Source organism: Sturnus vulgaris, chromosome 29 (genome assembly GCF_052056855.1).
Source record: "Sturnus vulgaris isolate bStuVul1 chromosome 29, bStuVul1.hap1, whole genome shotgun sequence".
NCBI classification, from domain to species: Eukaryota; Metazoa; Chordata; class Aves; order Passeriformes; family Sturnidae; genus Sturnus; species Sturnus vulgaris.
The window spans coordinates 1,339,325-1,353,098 of NC_142271.1; the positions used below are offsets into that span (position 1 = coordinate 1,339,325).

Sequence of the window (13,774 nt, forward strand, 5' to 3'; positions counted from 1 at the left end):
CTGCAGCCCACTGCAAAGATGGGGCAGCAAGGACACATCTGCAGCATGGGGGATCTCTTGGCAATGGAAGATTTTACTTGAGGACCCCTCTGGCGAGAGGGACTGAAAGAGGTGCTGTGATTCCTGGCTTGAGACTTCTTGCTGAGTTCAGCTGACAGAGGGAATGAGGGACACTGCAGAGAACTGCTGTCATGCACTTTATTGGACTGTCAGCACAGCAGCATGGGGGTTTCAGATGCTGACTGCTGAGTGAAAAATCTCTTATGCATAAGAAAGATGATGATTTTTGTAAAACAACCTTTACTTCATATAAACTATCAGCTGAAAACTATTCAGGATTATTTCTGTGTACAGATACTAAGATACATTTGGTCCTGAACAGATCAGACTGGAAGGTAACCACCTATTCCCATCAGCTATCCTGATCAAATATCCACCTCTTTTCTGCCATTAAAGCACAGTGCCAGCACCCCAGCACATGGAGCCCTTGTTATTAAAGCTGGGAAAGGATGGTGCTAATTACAGAGATTCATGGGTTTCCTGATGAGTGATGTACACAAGGCTCTGCTCACTGAACAGCCTGCAGCCCTAGTTCGAAGTCTGCAGCAGCAATAGATGGGAATAAGATCAGGGAATTCCTCAAGAAAGGTGTAATTTATTAGCAGACACTGAACCTTTAAATTATTCCAGATTGAGGCTGGCATACTCTGATGTCAGTGCTTATGGCAGGATGGTGAAATGGTTCTGCCTAGGGCCCAAGGTGTGTGGAGAACAGCACAGCTCTGCACCTGGGAGGCTCCTGCCCTCACCTGTGCTCAGCCATGGCCCTGAATATTGACCAGGCTGTACAGGCAGGATTCCCTGTGCTCAGCCATGTCTGCCCTTGGCTTTCTTCCCCCAGGGGCTCATTTAAGACCCTATATCTGGGAATTTCCAATGTTTATAGCAGCACATCCTCCATCTACCTTCAAATGCAGACATTTCCAGGGGAAGGCACACATCATCTGCACCCTGGTAGGGAATGTCTTCTCTCAGCTTGGCTGTTTTGGGAGGATTTGCTTGTCAGCTCGGTGGGTGAGTCTGGAGCAGGGACATTGCCCTGGCTGGGACACAGGAGGGACACTGGGTGACTTTCCACTGCTGATGTGTTGACATGAGCTTGCATGGAAGCATGGGAGAGATTTATGGGACTAGTTCTGCCAAACACTTGTGATCCCACAAAAATGTAGCATCGTGTCCCACAGAGCCTGGCAGGATCACACATGTGTTCCCTTCCAATTGTGTGTGGTGGGACATTATTCTCTCCCTTGTGACCTAATGGTCAATGACTTTTATTTCTGAAGCTTGCCTGTTTAATTAAGGAGTTGCTTCTTGCCCACAGTATGGGATGAGCCGGAATGAGAGCAGCATGCTTTGGAGGCTGAAATGAAACCCCAAATGTCAGCTCACCCGCTGAGCGAGCTATTAAAGCCGACTGAAGTGGTTGCATTATGGTGGCCAGGGGTTGCCTTGCAGAATGAGTACTGTTGTGGGTGAAAACTACTTTTTTGATTTTTCTCAAGTTGCTTTTTGCTTTTCTCCTAAATAAGCCTTTATGCTTTGTCTAAACAGATGAATTTGATGCTTAATAAAACTCTGAACTGTGCTTTGTCCAAACACTTTCTATGCTGGATGGTCTCAGTAAACACTTTAAATTTTGAAAGGGAAATAATTGCTAAACTTTCACTAAGGCACTACATTCTGAGGTTACTTAACACCCTGGTATCAGGACAAATTACCAAACTAGAGGTGGCATTTCCTGTGGATAGAGGAGCTCTACAGCAGCTGGCAATCACACCCGAACTTCCTAATCAACACCAAAGAAGTAATAAGTATTTGATTTGCACATGCCAAGTTCCTTTTAAAGGGAAGATAATCTGCAAGCCTCTGTTGATAGAAAGGATGCCCCTCCTGAGCAGTTGCCAGAGGGATCAGTTTCCTTTCTGGTTTGGTGTCTCACTGCCCATGGAGTAAGGGTTTCCACGGCTCCCAAAACTGCCCGTGAAATGCTTACAACACAAATTGGACAGCACACCTGAGCTGCACATGTACCACAGTCATGCAAATAAGCAGGCACGGGCTTGGACAAGGTGTTGAAATTAGACTTTTGGTTTAAAATCATATTTGATAATAAAAGGGGCTGAGGGGGGAGGAGAGGGAGTGAGCTGGTATGTTTTCCAAGAAATTAAAATATTACTTTTGTGACCTGACTGCAAATGGTTGCAATATAATTTTTTTTCATGTTGCTAGAAATTCCTCTAGTTTTAACACAGGGATTGAAGGGAGAAAAAGAAATGAAAAGGTTTTTGTTGCTTGAGTCTTTGAGGAAAACAATTTGGTTTTTGTTACCGATTTTTTAAAAATACAAAACATTTCTTGAATTATATCAGGGAGCTTTGTAGCTCTTCATTGAAAAGTGGGGAAAATATGGCAAAAAATCAAAAGAGGCAATTTTAGCATCTCCTATCAAAGAGGGGGATTCCCTGACTCTCTGAACAAAAGCTCTGTCCCTTGCCCCAGCAGCAAGACGGGATTCCCGCAGGAGGAGGAGCCCGTGGGCAGCACCCTGTCCCAGCCCTGGCAATTAGAAGCGGAGAAGGCTTACAGCACCACGAGGCTGCTGAGGTTCTGGAAGGCGAAATCTGGGATGTGCCAGATCTGGTTGAGGGCCAGGGTCATGGCCTGGAGCGCTGGCAGGTGGTTCAGGGCTCGCACCGGGATCTCCGTCAGGGCGTTGTCGTCCAGCCACAGGTGACGCAGGGACAGCAGCCCCTCAAAGCTCCTGTCGGGCACCTCGGAGATGAGGTTGGCATCCAGGCGGCTGGGGGCGAGAGAAACAGGGTGGGTGTGGCTGTAGAGGCAGGAGTGACATGCAAATAGACACACTGATGCCTAGAGGAGCTGGAACAGAGGCTACACAGAGCTAAGAGGAATTAAATGGGTATTTATTGAGTGGCCTGCAAAAGGCCACACCCTGGCAGTGTCAGTGCCACAGTGGTGGCCCCTGCCTGGATGGCTCCAAGATGGAAGCAAAGGAGGGCTTGGTCACAAAATCTCACATTTTTATAGGTTTTGGTTAATTTGCATGAACCTGCTCTCCTCTTTCCACGTTGTTTATGCTTAGGGCCTGAAGTTTGGAGAAACTGTCCTTGAGTTCTTAACTGGAATAGGACTGTTTTGTCTTCATCACCCCAGCACATCAGAAAAGCACACCCAAACAGAATAGAAAAACTTAAAACCTAAGGCATCAACACTACATCTCAGAAGGCCAATATCCCCTTTATTACAACAGCATGCTGTCTTTTATACCCTCTACAGAGTTTACACTTTGTTCATTGGTTACTATAGATCGATATAACGTTCATTGGTGTAAAACATCTATGCCTCTGTTTTTCCCAAATTTTCTAAAAATACTTTTCCCAGCTGCAGGTTTTCTTCCCTGGTTATCTCTTTTCTCTTTCTTCTCTTCTTGGTCTCCACACCAACAGCCTTGGTCAGAAAATACTTCTCAAAACAAACCTCATTCATTAACCCTCTCCTGCCCACAGACCAGCTATGGGTCCTGTATAGGTGGGGATTGGTGAGAGAACTGCCCAGTGTTACACAAAGCAAGTGATTGATGGCCAGGGAGATTGGGCTGGGCTGCAAATAGTGATTAATATCAGAAGATATCACTGACACTCCTCCTGTGCTGGGAGATGTCTGGCTGTGGGAGTCAGCCTGACCAGTAATCCAACTCAGTCAACCATCACTGAAAAAATATTATACCCCAACCCTAAACCTTGGGAGGCATTTGTATAGTTGTGGTGACCCAAGAAAAAAGTTCCAAAGAGAATACCTCATACATATTCCTAACCCTCATTTCCCAGTTAATTATCACCACTCCCAGTTCCTAGAATGTTCTCCCTTCCTGGTATCCCCATTGGCCCTCAGCTGATGCAATGTTCCACCCAACCTACCCCACTGGGCCCTACCTTCCCTTACTCCACCTCTGCACCACTTTCCCCTATACCCATGGACCCCAACCCCAACTCCACTCCCTCTCTATACCCTGGATCTCCCTGTATCTTTGTCTTCCACCACTGGCTCCTAAACAAACCTTCTCCCCTTGGTTATTGTATTCAGATTTTTGGGCCTCGTCCCACATTTACTTTCATTATTATTGAAGTGTTTTATGTTACTAAGTCGTGGTCATCATACCACTCTTCTTTTATTTTTGCCACTTTTGCCCTGATATCTGAGAACCCTAAGAAGTATTGTCAGGGACCACCCCTGACCCTGATATCTGCCCACCACTAAGGACCATCCCTCCTCGGTGGTGGCAGCTCCTGAAGGTGCTGGGGCTGAGCTCTCCCCTTGCCCCCGGGCCACCCCCTGCACTCAAAGCTGCATCTCCTGGGCTGGGCTTGCCATGGATGTGCCCGAGCAGCCCCAGCCCCACAGCCTGCACACACCCACGGCTGTGTGGGACCAGCCACAGCCCCATGGCAGAGGGAAAGGATCTGTGTGGGAATGGGGAATGTGGCACAGCCCTGCTCGGGGTCCTGGGCACGAGTCAGACCCCGTGTCCTGTGTTCCTGCTCTGCTATCACACCTCTGTGCCTTTCCTCCCCTTCCATTTGCCAACTGCTTCTTTTTTATCATCAGGGAAAGCTTAAGGCGGCTGGATTTGAGTTTTAATTTGGTGGTTGAATTAGAGTTTTGATTTGCTGAGAAACTTTAATTTTGAACACTTGTTTTTTGTTTCAAAATAGAATGACAAGCCAAAAAGTATTAAGGTTATTTTGGAAAAAAGTTTAAAACTTAGGTTTGGGAATCATCTCTCTAAAGACCTGTTATTGCAATGATGGTGAGCAGGATACAAAGTGTTATCTGTAGATTTTGAAACCAAATTATAAGAGGAAAATACTTCAGATTTGGATGAAATACCAGGAACCAATTATATAAAATTTTAATTTCCATCCATGGCCAACAGAGCTTATTTTATTTTTCCAAGCTATCTAAGGCAGAGATCTCTGAATTCAAATTGCAAGGAGGAAGCACTTTGCCTCTTATCAAAGCATGAGAGAAGGAAGTTAAGAGAGCTGTCATGGCCGAGCTCTCAAATCAATGATACTCCAGAAAGGAATGTGGTAAAGAAATTATTATTCTTGACTATATAAAGTAATATTTTTGATAGAAGTTGAACACTAGAGCAAACCCCCAGACACTGTTATCCCCAGGCATGACCCTTCTTCAAAGAGTGCTGACATTTCTGGCATTTCTTAATCCACAAAACACTGCAATGAACTGCAGGAGGAGGAGACCAAACACCCCATCACAAATGGGAGCAGGGAAGGGGCTGGGTGCAAGCCCTGATCTCTGCAGGAGGGTGTGGGAGGTATTTCCTGGATCAAATTCTCAGATATTCCTGGGAAACAGACCTTCCCTGCATCACAGAAAAAGCATTTCCTGCCCTGGCTGGTCTGACCTGGATGGACAAATTTGGAGATTTGTACCTGGTTAAGAAGTGCAGTCAAACCTTCCTGAGATCTCCTTCAGAAAAATGTCCTTGAAATGCAGAGTACAAGCTCTGGTACAGCATCACCTTGGACTAGAATGATAACCCAGGGTGGGTTAAATTCCTATTCCATTACTCCCATTTTGCCAGCACCTCAGAGGGTGCTGAGGCCCTGGCACAGGGTGCCCAGAGCAGCTGTGGCTGCCCCTGGATCCCTGGGAATGTCCAAGGCCAGGTTGGATGGGGCTTCTACTTGTGATAGTGGAAGGTGTCCCTGCCCATGGCTTTGAACTTGGGCTTTGAGGTCCCTTCCAGCCCAAATCATTCCGTGATTCTGTGATTCAATTTTCCCAAATTTCAATATCCTTGCATTGCTGAAAAGGACATTTTCTGGTGCAAGGCTGTTCAGTTGAGAGGATCACAAAAGCACATCACACCCAAAGCTCCATTCCCACAGATTTTGTGTCTTTGCTCAGAGGCCTGACACAAGACAATGGATTTTGATTTTTCATGTTGAGAGAGTGGGCATTGCAAGTTCTGCCCCAATTTCCTTACTGCCTCCCAAACTACAAACAAATCCAAGAATAACATCATTCATCTTTTCAAGACAACAACTCCAAAGAATAAAGATCAGAAAAGCAAACACTGCAGCAGCTCAGAGCAAGGCTAAGAATTCTATTTGAAAATTTCATCAAAATGTTTTGGGACAAACAAGAACTTTTTGGGCAAAATTAAAACTTCTGCACGAAATGTTAATCTTTGCTTATTTTTTCCATTCCATCCTCGGCACAAGAATTGTGTTAGGTTTTGGCATCATAAACTGTTAAAAAAAAAAAAAAAAAGCAGCATTGCTTCCTTTTCCCAGAGATATTCTTTCATTCAAATCCTGTAAGTTCACTGAAAATTGTTTTAAAGTGAGTGCTTGTTTTCAAGTTTAATTAATTAAAGAACAGACAATGAAAATACCCATGAGAATAGTAATAATTTCTCAAACCCAAAAACAGCTTTCAGAAGTGGAGATGCTAAACCAGAGCTGAGTATGGGTATGCCAGGCTGAGCTGGGACAGGAATAGGGACAGGGACAGGGACAGGGACAGGGACAAGGGGTTGAAGTGGAGCCCATGGCTGTCCAGCTTTACATCCCACTTTGCTCCTGAAATCCTGGGTGAAGCCTCAGCTGTGACCCACAAGGTTTTGGTGTGATGATGTCCCAGGAGTTTGGGAAATCATTAATGCTGCTGGATTTGCTCTGTGGCTGTTTAGCAACACTCAGGAAAGGCCCTTTGTCCCCTAGGGATGTCCATAGGGATGAGAAGTGCAGCACAGGTCCTTGGTGGAGGTTTTTGGGGTGCTTGGACACCCTTTGTGTCTTTGTGGATGCCTGTGGAGAGGACACGGGCAGGAATGTGGATCCAGCCAAGGAATTTGTTATCACTCCTGGATGGATTCTGGCTCTGGGCATGCTTGTGTGTCCACAGCTCTGTATCTGCACAGCTCAACAACAGTTTGTGGTATGGAACAAGTGCTGTCTGTCATTTCCACTGAGGCTTCACCAGGGACACACAGCATGCCCTGGCTGCTCATGTGGGTGAGTGAGTTAAGGTTCATGACATTACATGGGATATGCCATGGCAAAGGTCAATGGAAACACATTGGAATTTACTTTATGAGGCAGGAGTGTGGATGAGAGCTGTGATTATTTCTATTTCAGTGCTCACAGTGTGCCCAGGACACACACTGAGGGCAGCCAAGGCAGCACATGCCTCTTCCTGAAAGCTCTTACAGCCTGAGCTGGGAGGTGAGTGTGTTTGAGAGGGGTATGAAGGTGGAGTCAAGCTCCAGTGTTTGTCAGAGTCTCTTCTGAGAGACCTCTGCTTGTGGAAAGGTGGGCTCTGCACTCACTGCAGGGTGGGGAGAGGAAGGTGGCAACACCTCTGCAGGACTCAGATGAACCCAACCCTTCTGCTGCTCAGCTCTGCAGGGGCTGCCTGCTCACCTGCTGTGAATGTGCAGCAGCTGCCCGTGAGGAACTCTGGGGTCGTGCTCTGGGGAGGTGCTGGGAAGCTCCAGCCGTGTAATTTCTGTCAGTCTGCTCCAGAGTGTGGAGATCAGAGCTCAGGCAGATTCCTCAGTGGAGCAGAAGGGAGACCTTCTGCTGGTTACAGTGAGCTGGACCTGAGATGTCCCGGAATCAGCAACCTGCTTGGACCACAGCACAGCAAGATGCACTTATCTGGAGCCAGGTAAATTAAAATTAGGAACAGGGAAGTGCCCGTGTGAAGGCATTTCATATGCAGCATGATGAGCAGGACTCCTGTGTGCCTTTGCAGCACTGAAGAGGGGACAGGGAACACGGGCTCAGTGACAGCTGCATTCCTGGCACCAAAGGATGGTTAATTACTCCTCAGGGAGCTGCTGGCTCTTTCTGGAATAGATGTGCATTCTTTCTAATAAAAGCTGTGCATGTGGGGATTGCTAATTGCTATGGCTTTCAGACAGCTCTCTACTCTCTTCTGGAAGCAGAAAAGCTGAAGTTCTTGGCACAGAATTGTTAGTAATTATATCAATTATACTAAACAAAAACCAACCCAACAGTTCTCTCCTTTCTTCAGTGTGTGACTCTGGCTCCATAAGTGTTTTGTGTTATGATTTATACCTGAGGTAATTGGGCCGATTAGTGGGTAAATGAGACAGCACAGGCCAGGGCTGGCTCCTCACCTTCCATGGAGATGTTTTAATCTTTATTTCACCAAATCACTCAGTTGGTTTTCCTTGCAAGCTTTAACCCTTTGCTTGCTTGCAGAGGCAGACGCCTCTGGTGGAGCTGCTGGGTGGCTCAGGAGAGGGACTCATCCCACGCCTGCTGCCAAGCAGGACTGTGCCTCCGGAGAGAGGATCACACACAGTGACTCCAGATGTCAGCATGGACAGGATTTCCAAGTGACTTCATGGGCTCAGCAAGGCTCTGCAGAGCATTGGCTGTCTGTTGCATGCAGAAGGGGGTGATTTTAAGTGGGACATTCAAGAACAACAGCTTATGAAAACCAGCAGCTGCTGAAAGTCTCAACTTCTGGCTTTAGAGCTGCATTTGCTGCTAAGAGTTACAGGGTGTTTATATGACTTCAACATGACACTGACTCAAAAGTCCTAAAAGTGCCTGCAGTCACCTCAGACTTTACTCCATTTCCCCTTTTAGGGACTACAGGTGTAGTGAGACACGGAGCTGCCTGGAAGAACATCCAGAGTCCACTGGTTCTGTTTCCCTCAGCACATGGTCACATTTGTGCAGAGCCATGGGGAGAGGAGCAGCTCAGCACCAAATGTGAGTGTGCCTGAGCTTGCCAGTTGCTTCCTTTGCTGCTGCTGTGGGGTGACAGCTCTGGGGAGGCAGAAAAACCTGTGTGGGAGAGCAAAGGGAAGTGTTTCCTTGGGCAGGACATTTCCAGATTTGTATTGAGTTCCAGGGCTAAGGGCCCAACGTGCTTTGGAAGAGCCCCTTCACTGCTTTGAATGTTGTCTGTGTTTGATAAATGCTTGAGGAGAAATCAACTGCCTTCTTGCCAGGAGCAGTCCAGAGAGAATGGTGGGATCAGGAACGCTTCCAGGCAAATAGGGAAGTCCTTTTATAAAGAGAAAAGGTCAAGAGTGGGAGATTCCTCCTTTCCAATGAGCAGAAGACAAGGCAATGCCACCAGTGCAGCCACTGGGGAGGTCTGGCAGGGGTGGGGTATGTGCAGTCCTCAGTGCAGTGAGGTTTGTGTTAATCCTGAGCTATGATCTGAGATCGTGTGTTTTCTGTGTCACAGACCCAGCAGTTTCTAAGAAATGTATTTGCCCAAGAAATGCTTCCAGAGTGTTTCAGAGGATGTACAAGCATGTTTTCAAGCTGTTGGTAACATAGCAGGCAGAATAACCAAAATAACCAGGGGATAACTAGAACCAGTCTCTCTGTTCCCTAACAGATGTGGTGCAAATCTCAGCCTATGACTGACAGAAACAAATTTTCCCATATCTTACAATTTCCTTCTGGCTGTGAAGCATTTGCAGGGGGAGCTGCAGCCTGGAAATCAACAGAAATGTTCAGTACCATGCTGTCAGGAGATATCCCAAATTTTGCTGCTGTTTTTTCCTTCCTCACACACATCAGAGCCAGTAAGAGCTGTCTGTCTGCAGGTCTCAGCCACTCCTGTGCAGTAACTGGCCTGCAGCATAGACTGGGGTGCTCTCCACATTCCAGTCACCTCCAGCTGCAGCCCATCCTCACAGTATTTTTTGCAACATACTGGGCTATTATCTCCCTCGATAAAGCTGGAGGGGACTTGCACTGAAGATCATATTCAGCACTGAGTGGTGCAGGGCTGGGCTGGTCTCTGTCCGGACCAGGGAGCTCCTCTGTGGTTCTGTGTCCACAGCAGAACATGGCACATAAAGAAAGGACATTGTGGAGGGAGAGCTGTGGCCACTGAAGGTGTGAGGGCTGAGCCCACCCCTGCCACCCCACCCCTGAGACACAAGAGAGGAGCTCCTGTCTCCCTGGCCCAGCATACACGTGTGTCAGCTGAACAGAGCTGAGCTCACCAGAAATGTCTAATTGGTGCCTTCAGGCAATCGTGTCTCTCTTCCTGTCTGAGTTTATCTTGAAAGGCTCGATTGAGTTACCTCTTCTCCCATAATAGGATCTAAGTTCCTTGTAGTAACACAAGAAGGAGATGATGTCACTGCAGCTCAACTTCTCCAATAACTTACTAATGACTGGGGCCAACACCTCAGCTTCTTTCTCAGGCAAAGCTCCCAGACTGTCAGTACCTGGCTGCTGAGCTCCAGCGAATTGCTGTGCCAGGAGCTGAGGTGAGGGAGGATGGCTCTGGGGTCACCCTGCTCGAGGTCACTCTGTCCCCCAGTGCCACACTGCCCTGCCAGCCAGCTCCACTCGTGCTGCAAGGTGTGCCTTGCTCAGCCCTGGCACAGGGCTCTTCTATCAACTGATCAAACTGGGATAGGACAAAGGCAGCCAGGGACTGCAGTACTCACCTGGAAAGGGGAAAACTGCGTTAAATTTCTGCCTGCCTGTTTTGTCTTTGCTGCCATAATGTGTTGTAGATTCAGTGGGAGAATGGAGCTGTTGGAGTGGTCCCAGAGGGGGCCATGCTGAGGGCTGGAGCCCTCCTGCTCTGGAGCCAGGCTGGGAGAGCTGGGGCTGCTCAGCCTGGAGAAGAGAAGGCTCTGGGGAGACCCCAGAGCTCCTTCTTGTGCCTAAAGGGGGACTATAAGGAAGATGGAGACAGACCTTTTAGTAGGGTCTGTAACAATAGGACAAGGGGTGATGGTTTTAAACTAAAAGACGGGAGATTCAGACTAGATATAAAGAAGGAATTTTTTACAATGAGATGGTGAAACACTAACACAGGCTGCTCAGGGAAGTAGTGGATGTCCCTTCCCTGGAAACATTCAGGGTTGGATGGGGCTCTGAGCAGCCTGGTGTAGTGGAAGATGTCCCTGCTCATTGCAGGGGATCAGACTAAATGACATTTAAAGGTCACTTTAAACCCAAAGCATTCTATGATTCTGTGAATGCCACATTATTGCCTTGCAGGCCAGCTCCTACACCTGGGATCTCTGCCGTGCCACAGAAAGGCTCACAGCCCTCAAGCAAGACTCCCAAGTGCTGCCTGGCTCCATTTCCAGCTGGAAACTTGTGAAAACCATCTCAGGCAGTGAATGGAGGTTCAAGACACAAACATGTTTGCAGTTGGCTGTGGAACAGGACCTGGTGAGAAAGTTTGCAGGGCTCTGTTTGGACTGCAATGAGTCTTCACTCCTGACTCAATGGGGCATGTTTCTGTGGGAAGCTCTCCATGAGGGATGCTCAGGAAATGAAATCAGAGCAATACCCAGACTCCACACAAAGTGCCTTTGGTGTAGACAAGAGAGCTTTGTTATCCCCAGTTGCAAACACCTCCAAAACCCCTCAGGTCAGAACGGTACAAGAAGGATTGCCAAAATCTCTGTGCAGCTATAGAAACTGCTGAAAGCTGGGCAGCTGTGCCAGCTCCCCGACCAGCCTCTCCCTGGGCCCTGGATTGCCCCCTTGGCCATGGTGCCAGGCTCAGGGAAATGGGGAAGGTGCAGGAAGCAGCTGGAGGCTGAGCAGAGGGGCTCAAAGGCTCACCAGGCAGTGGGACCTGCACATTTGATGGGAAAAATGGTGTTTGTCAAGCATAAGGGAGTGGGAAAGGAGAAGGGAGAGCAGCCCTTGGGACAGAAGGAACAGGACCTGCTGTTCTATGGGGAGATCTCTGAACAGATCCAGGCACACTGGAGTGCAGGGTCCAGCTCTCAAAGAAACACACAGGGATGTTTGTGTGGGTCCAGAGGAGCTCATGGAGATGCTCTGAGAGCTGGAGCCCCTCTGCTCTGAGCCAGGCTGGAGGAGCTGGGGTGTTCACCTGGAGAGGAGAAGGCTCCAGGGAGAGCCCAGAGCTCCTTCCAGTGCCTAAAGGGGCTCCAGGAGAGCTGGAGAGGGACTGGGGACAAGGGATGGCATGACAGGACACAGGGAATGGCTTCCACTGCCAGAGGGCAGGGTTAGATGGGATATTGGGAAGGAATTCTTGGCTGTGAGGGTGGGCAGGCCCTGGCAGAGGGTGCCCAGAGCAGCTGTGGCTGCTCCTGGATCCTTGGAAATGTCTGAGGCCAGGCTGGACAGGGCTGGGAGCACCCTGGGACAGTGGAAGTTGTCCCTGCAAATGGCAGGGGGTGGAATGAGTTGAGCCTTAAGGTTTCTTTATACACAAAGCATTCTGTGATTCCATGACTCTGTGACAGATGTCAATTTAAATATGTCCATTCCTTGCTCGTCTCCCTGTCTCCAGTTTACCTGAAGCTTCTCTGTGGTTCATCAGGACTCAGCTCACACACCAATGCTTGAACACCTGGGACCCATCTTCCTTTGGCACTGACATGTCTGTGGTATGGAACAAGTGCTGTCTGTCATTTCCACTGAGGCTTCACCAGGGACACACAGCATGCCCTGGCTGCTCATGTGGGTGAGTGAGTTAAGGTTCATGACATTACATGGGATATGCCATGGCAAAGGTCAATGGAAACACATTGGAATTTACTTTATGAGGCAGGAGTGTGGATGAGAGCTGTGATTATTTCTATTTCAGTGCTCACAGTGTGCCCAGGACACACACTGAGGGCAGCCAAGGCAGCACATGCCTCTTCCTGAAAGCTCTTACAGCCTGAGCTGGGAGGTGAGTGTGTTTGAGAGGGGTATGAAGGTGGAGTCAAGCTCCAGTGTTTGTCAGAGTCTCTTCTGAGAGACCTCTGCTTGTGGAAAGGTGGGCTCTGCACTCACTGCAGGGTGGGGAGAGGAAGGTGGAGACAATCTGGGGAGATATGTGACCACCAGTGGCCCTGCTGGATTGCCACAGTCAATGCAGAGAAGTCTGGAGGTGACAACAGTACCTGGTGGGCATAGCCAGGCAGGTACAGCCACTGCCAAGCTGCTGGACAAGCTCCAGACACCCACCTGTGCTGTGACCTCCATTGGCAGCACAAGTGGGAATTCTGGAGGTGCTGGGGCATGGCAAGGGAGTCCCTCACCATCACCCCCTCCCAAGTGTTGCCAACTACCAGCTCAATGAATGGGAAAATTACACAGTGAAGTCTCAAGAGAGAAGTTGACATCATGGACATGCTGGCCCAGCTCAGGGTCAATGGGACCTGAATGACCTGCTGCTGAACATTCCAGAAAAGAATTTCAAAAGAGGGGAAGCTGCTGCTTTTTACACATTGTGAGCACAGATGAGGCATCTGCTGCAGTTGGGGCAGTTTCTCTGTCTTGTGTCTACACCATCCTTGGAGGAGATAACAATTAATGCAGACACATATTTTTCTGTTTTGTTTTCCAGTTCTTGACTGAAGTTTGCTGAACTTTTAGCTGTTAGCTTGGTAAACCACACAACACTCTTGTCTTCCTGGGAGATGAATCCTGGAATCCTTCACAGCATTGACACTTACAAGCATGAGATACATGGACATTGCCTTTCCATAAAGTTCACAGCAACTCATTGCTGAAAAAACAGCAAGAAATGAATGAAAAACAAATGCAGCTAGTATTTGTTGTGCTAAAGTGAACTGCTCCTTGAGGATGATACATTCAACAGCTTGTGTGTGGTCATTAAATCTTCCTCTCAAAAATGCCATTGAGACCATTGTACTGGGATAACC

General features: G+C 48.2%; 1 protein-coding gene across 1 annotated transcript in view; it reads right to left on the reverse strand.

Moving 5' to 3' along the window:
* LGR6 (leucine rich repeat containing G protein-coupled receptor 6) overlaps positions 1 to 13,774 on the reverse strand; it is a 95,958-nt gene that overhangs the window by 49,378 nt on the left and 32,806 nt on the right. The window contains exon 4 of the mRNA XM_014872627.2: positions 2,645 to 2,860. Coding sequence (XP_014728113.2) covers positions 2,645 to 2,860 — 216 coding nt within the window. The remainder of the gene's footprint in view (positions 1 to 2,644; positions 2,861 to 13,774) is intronic.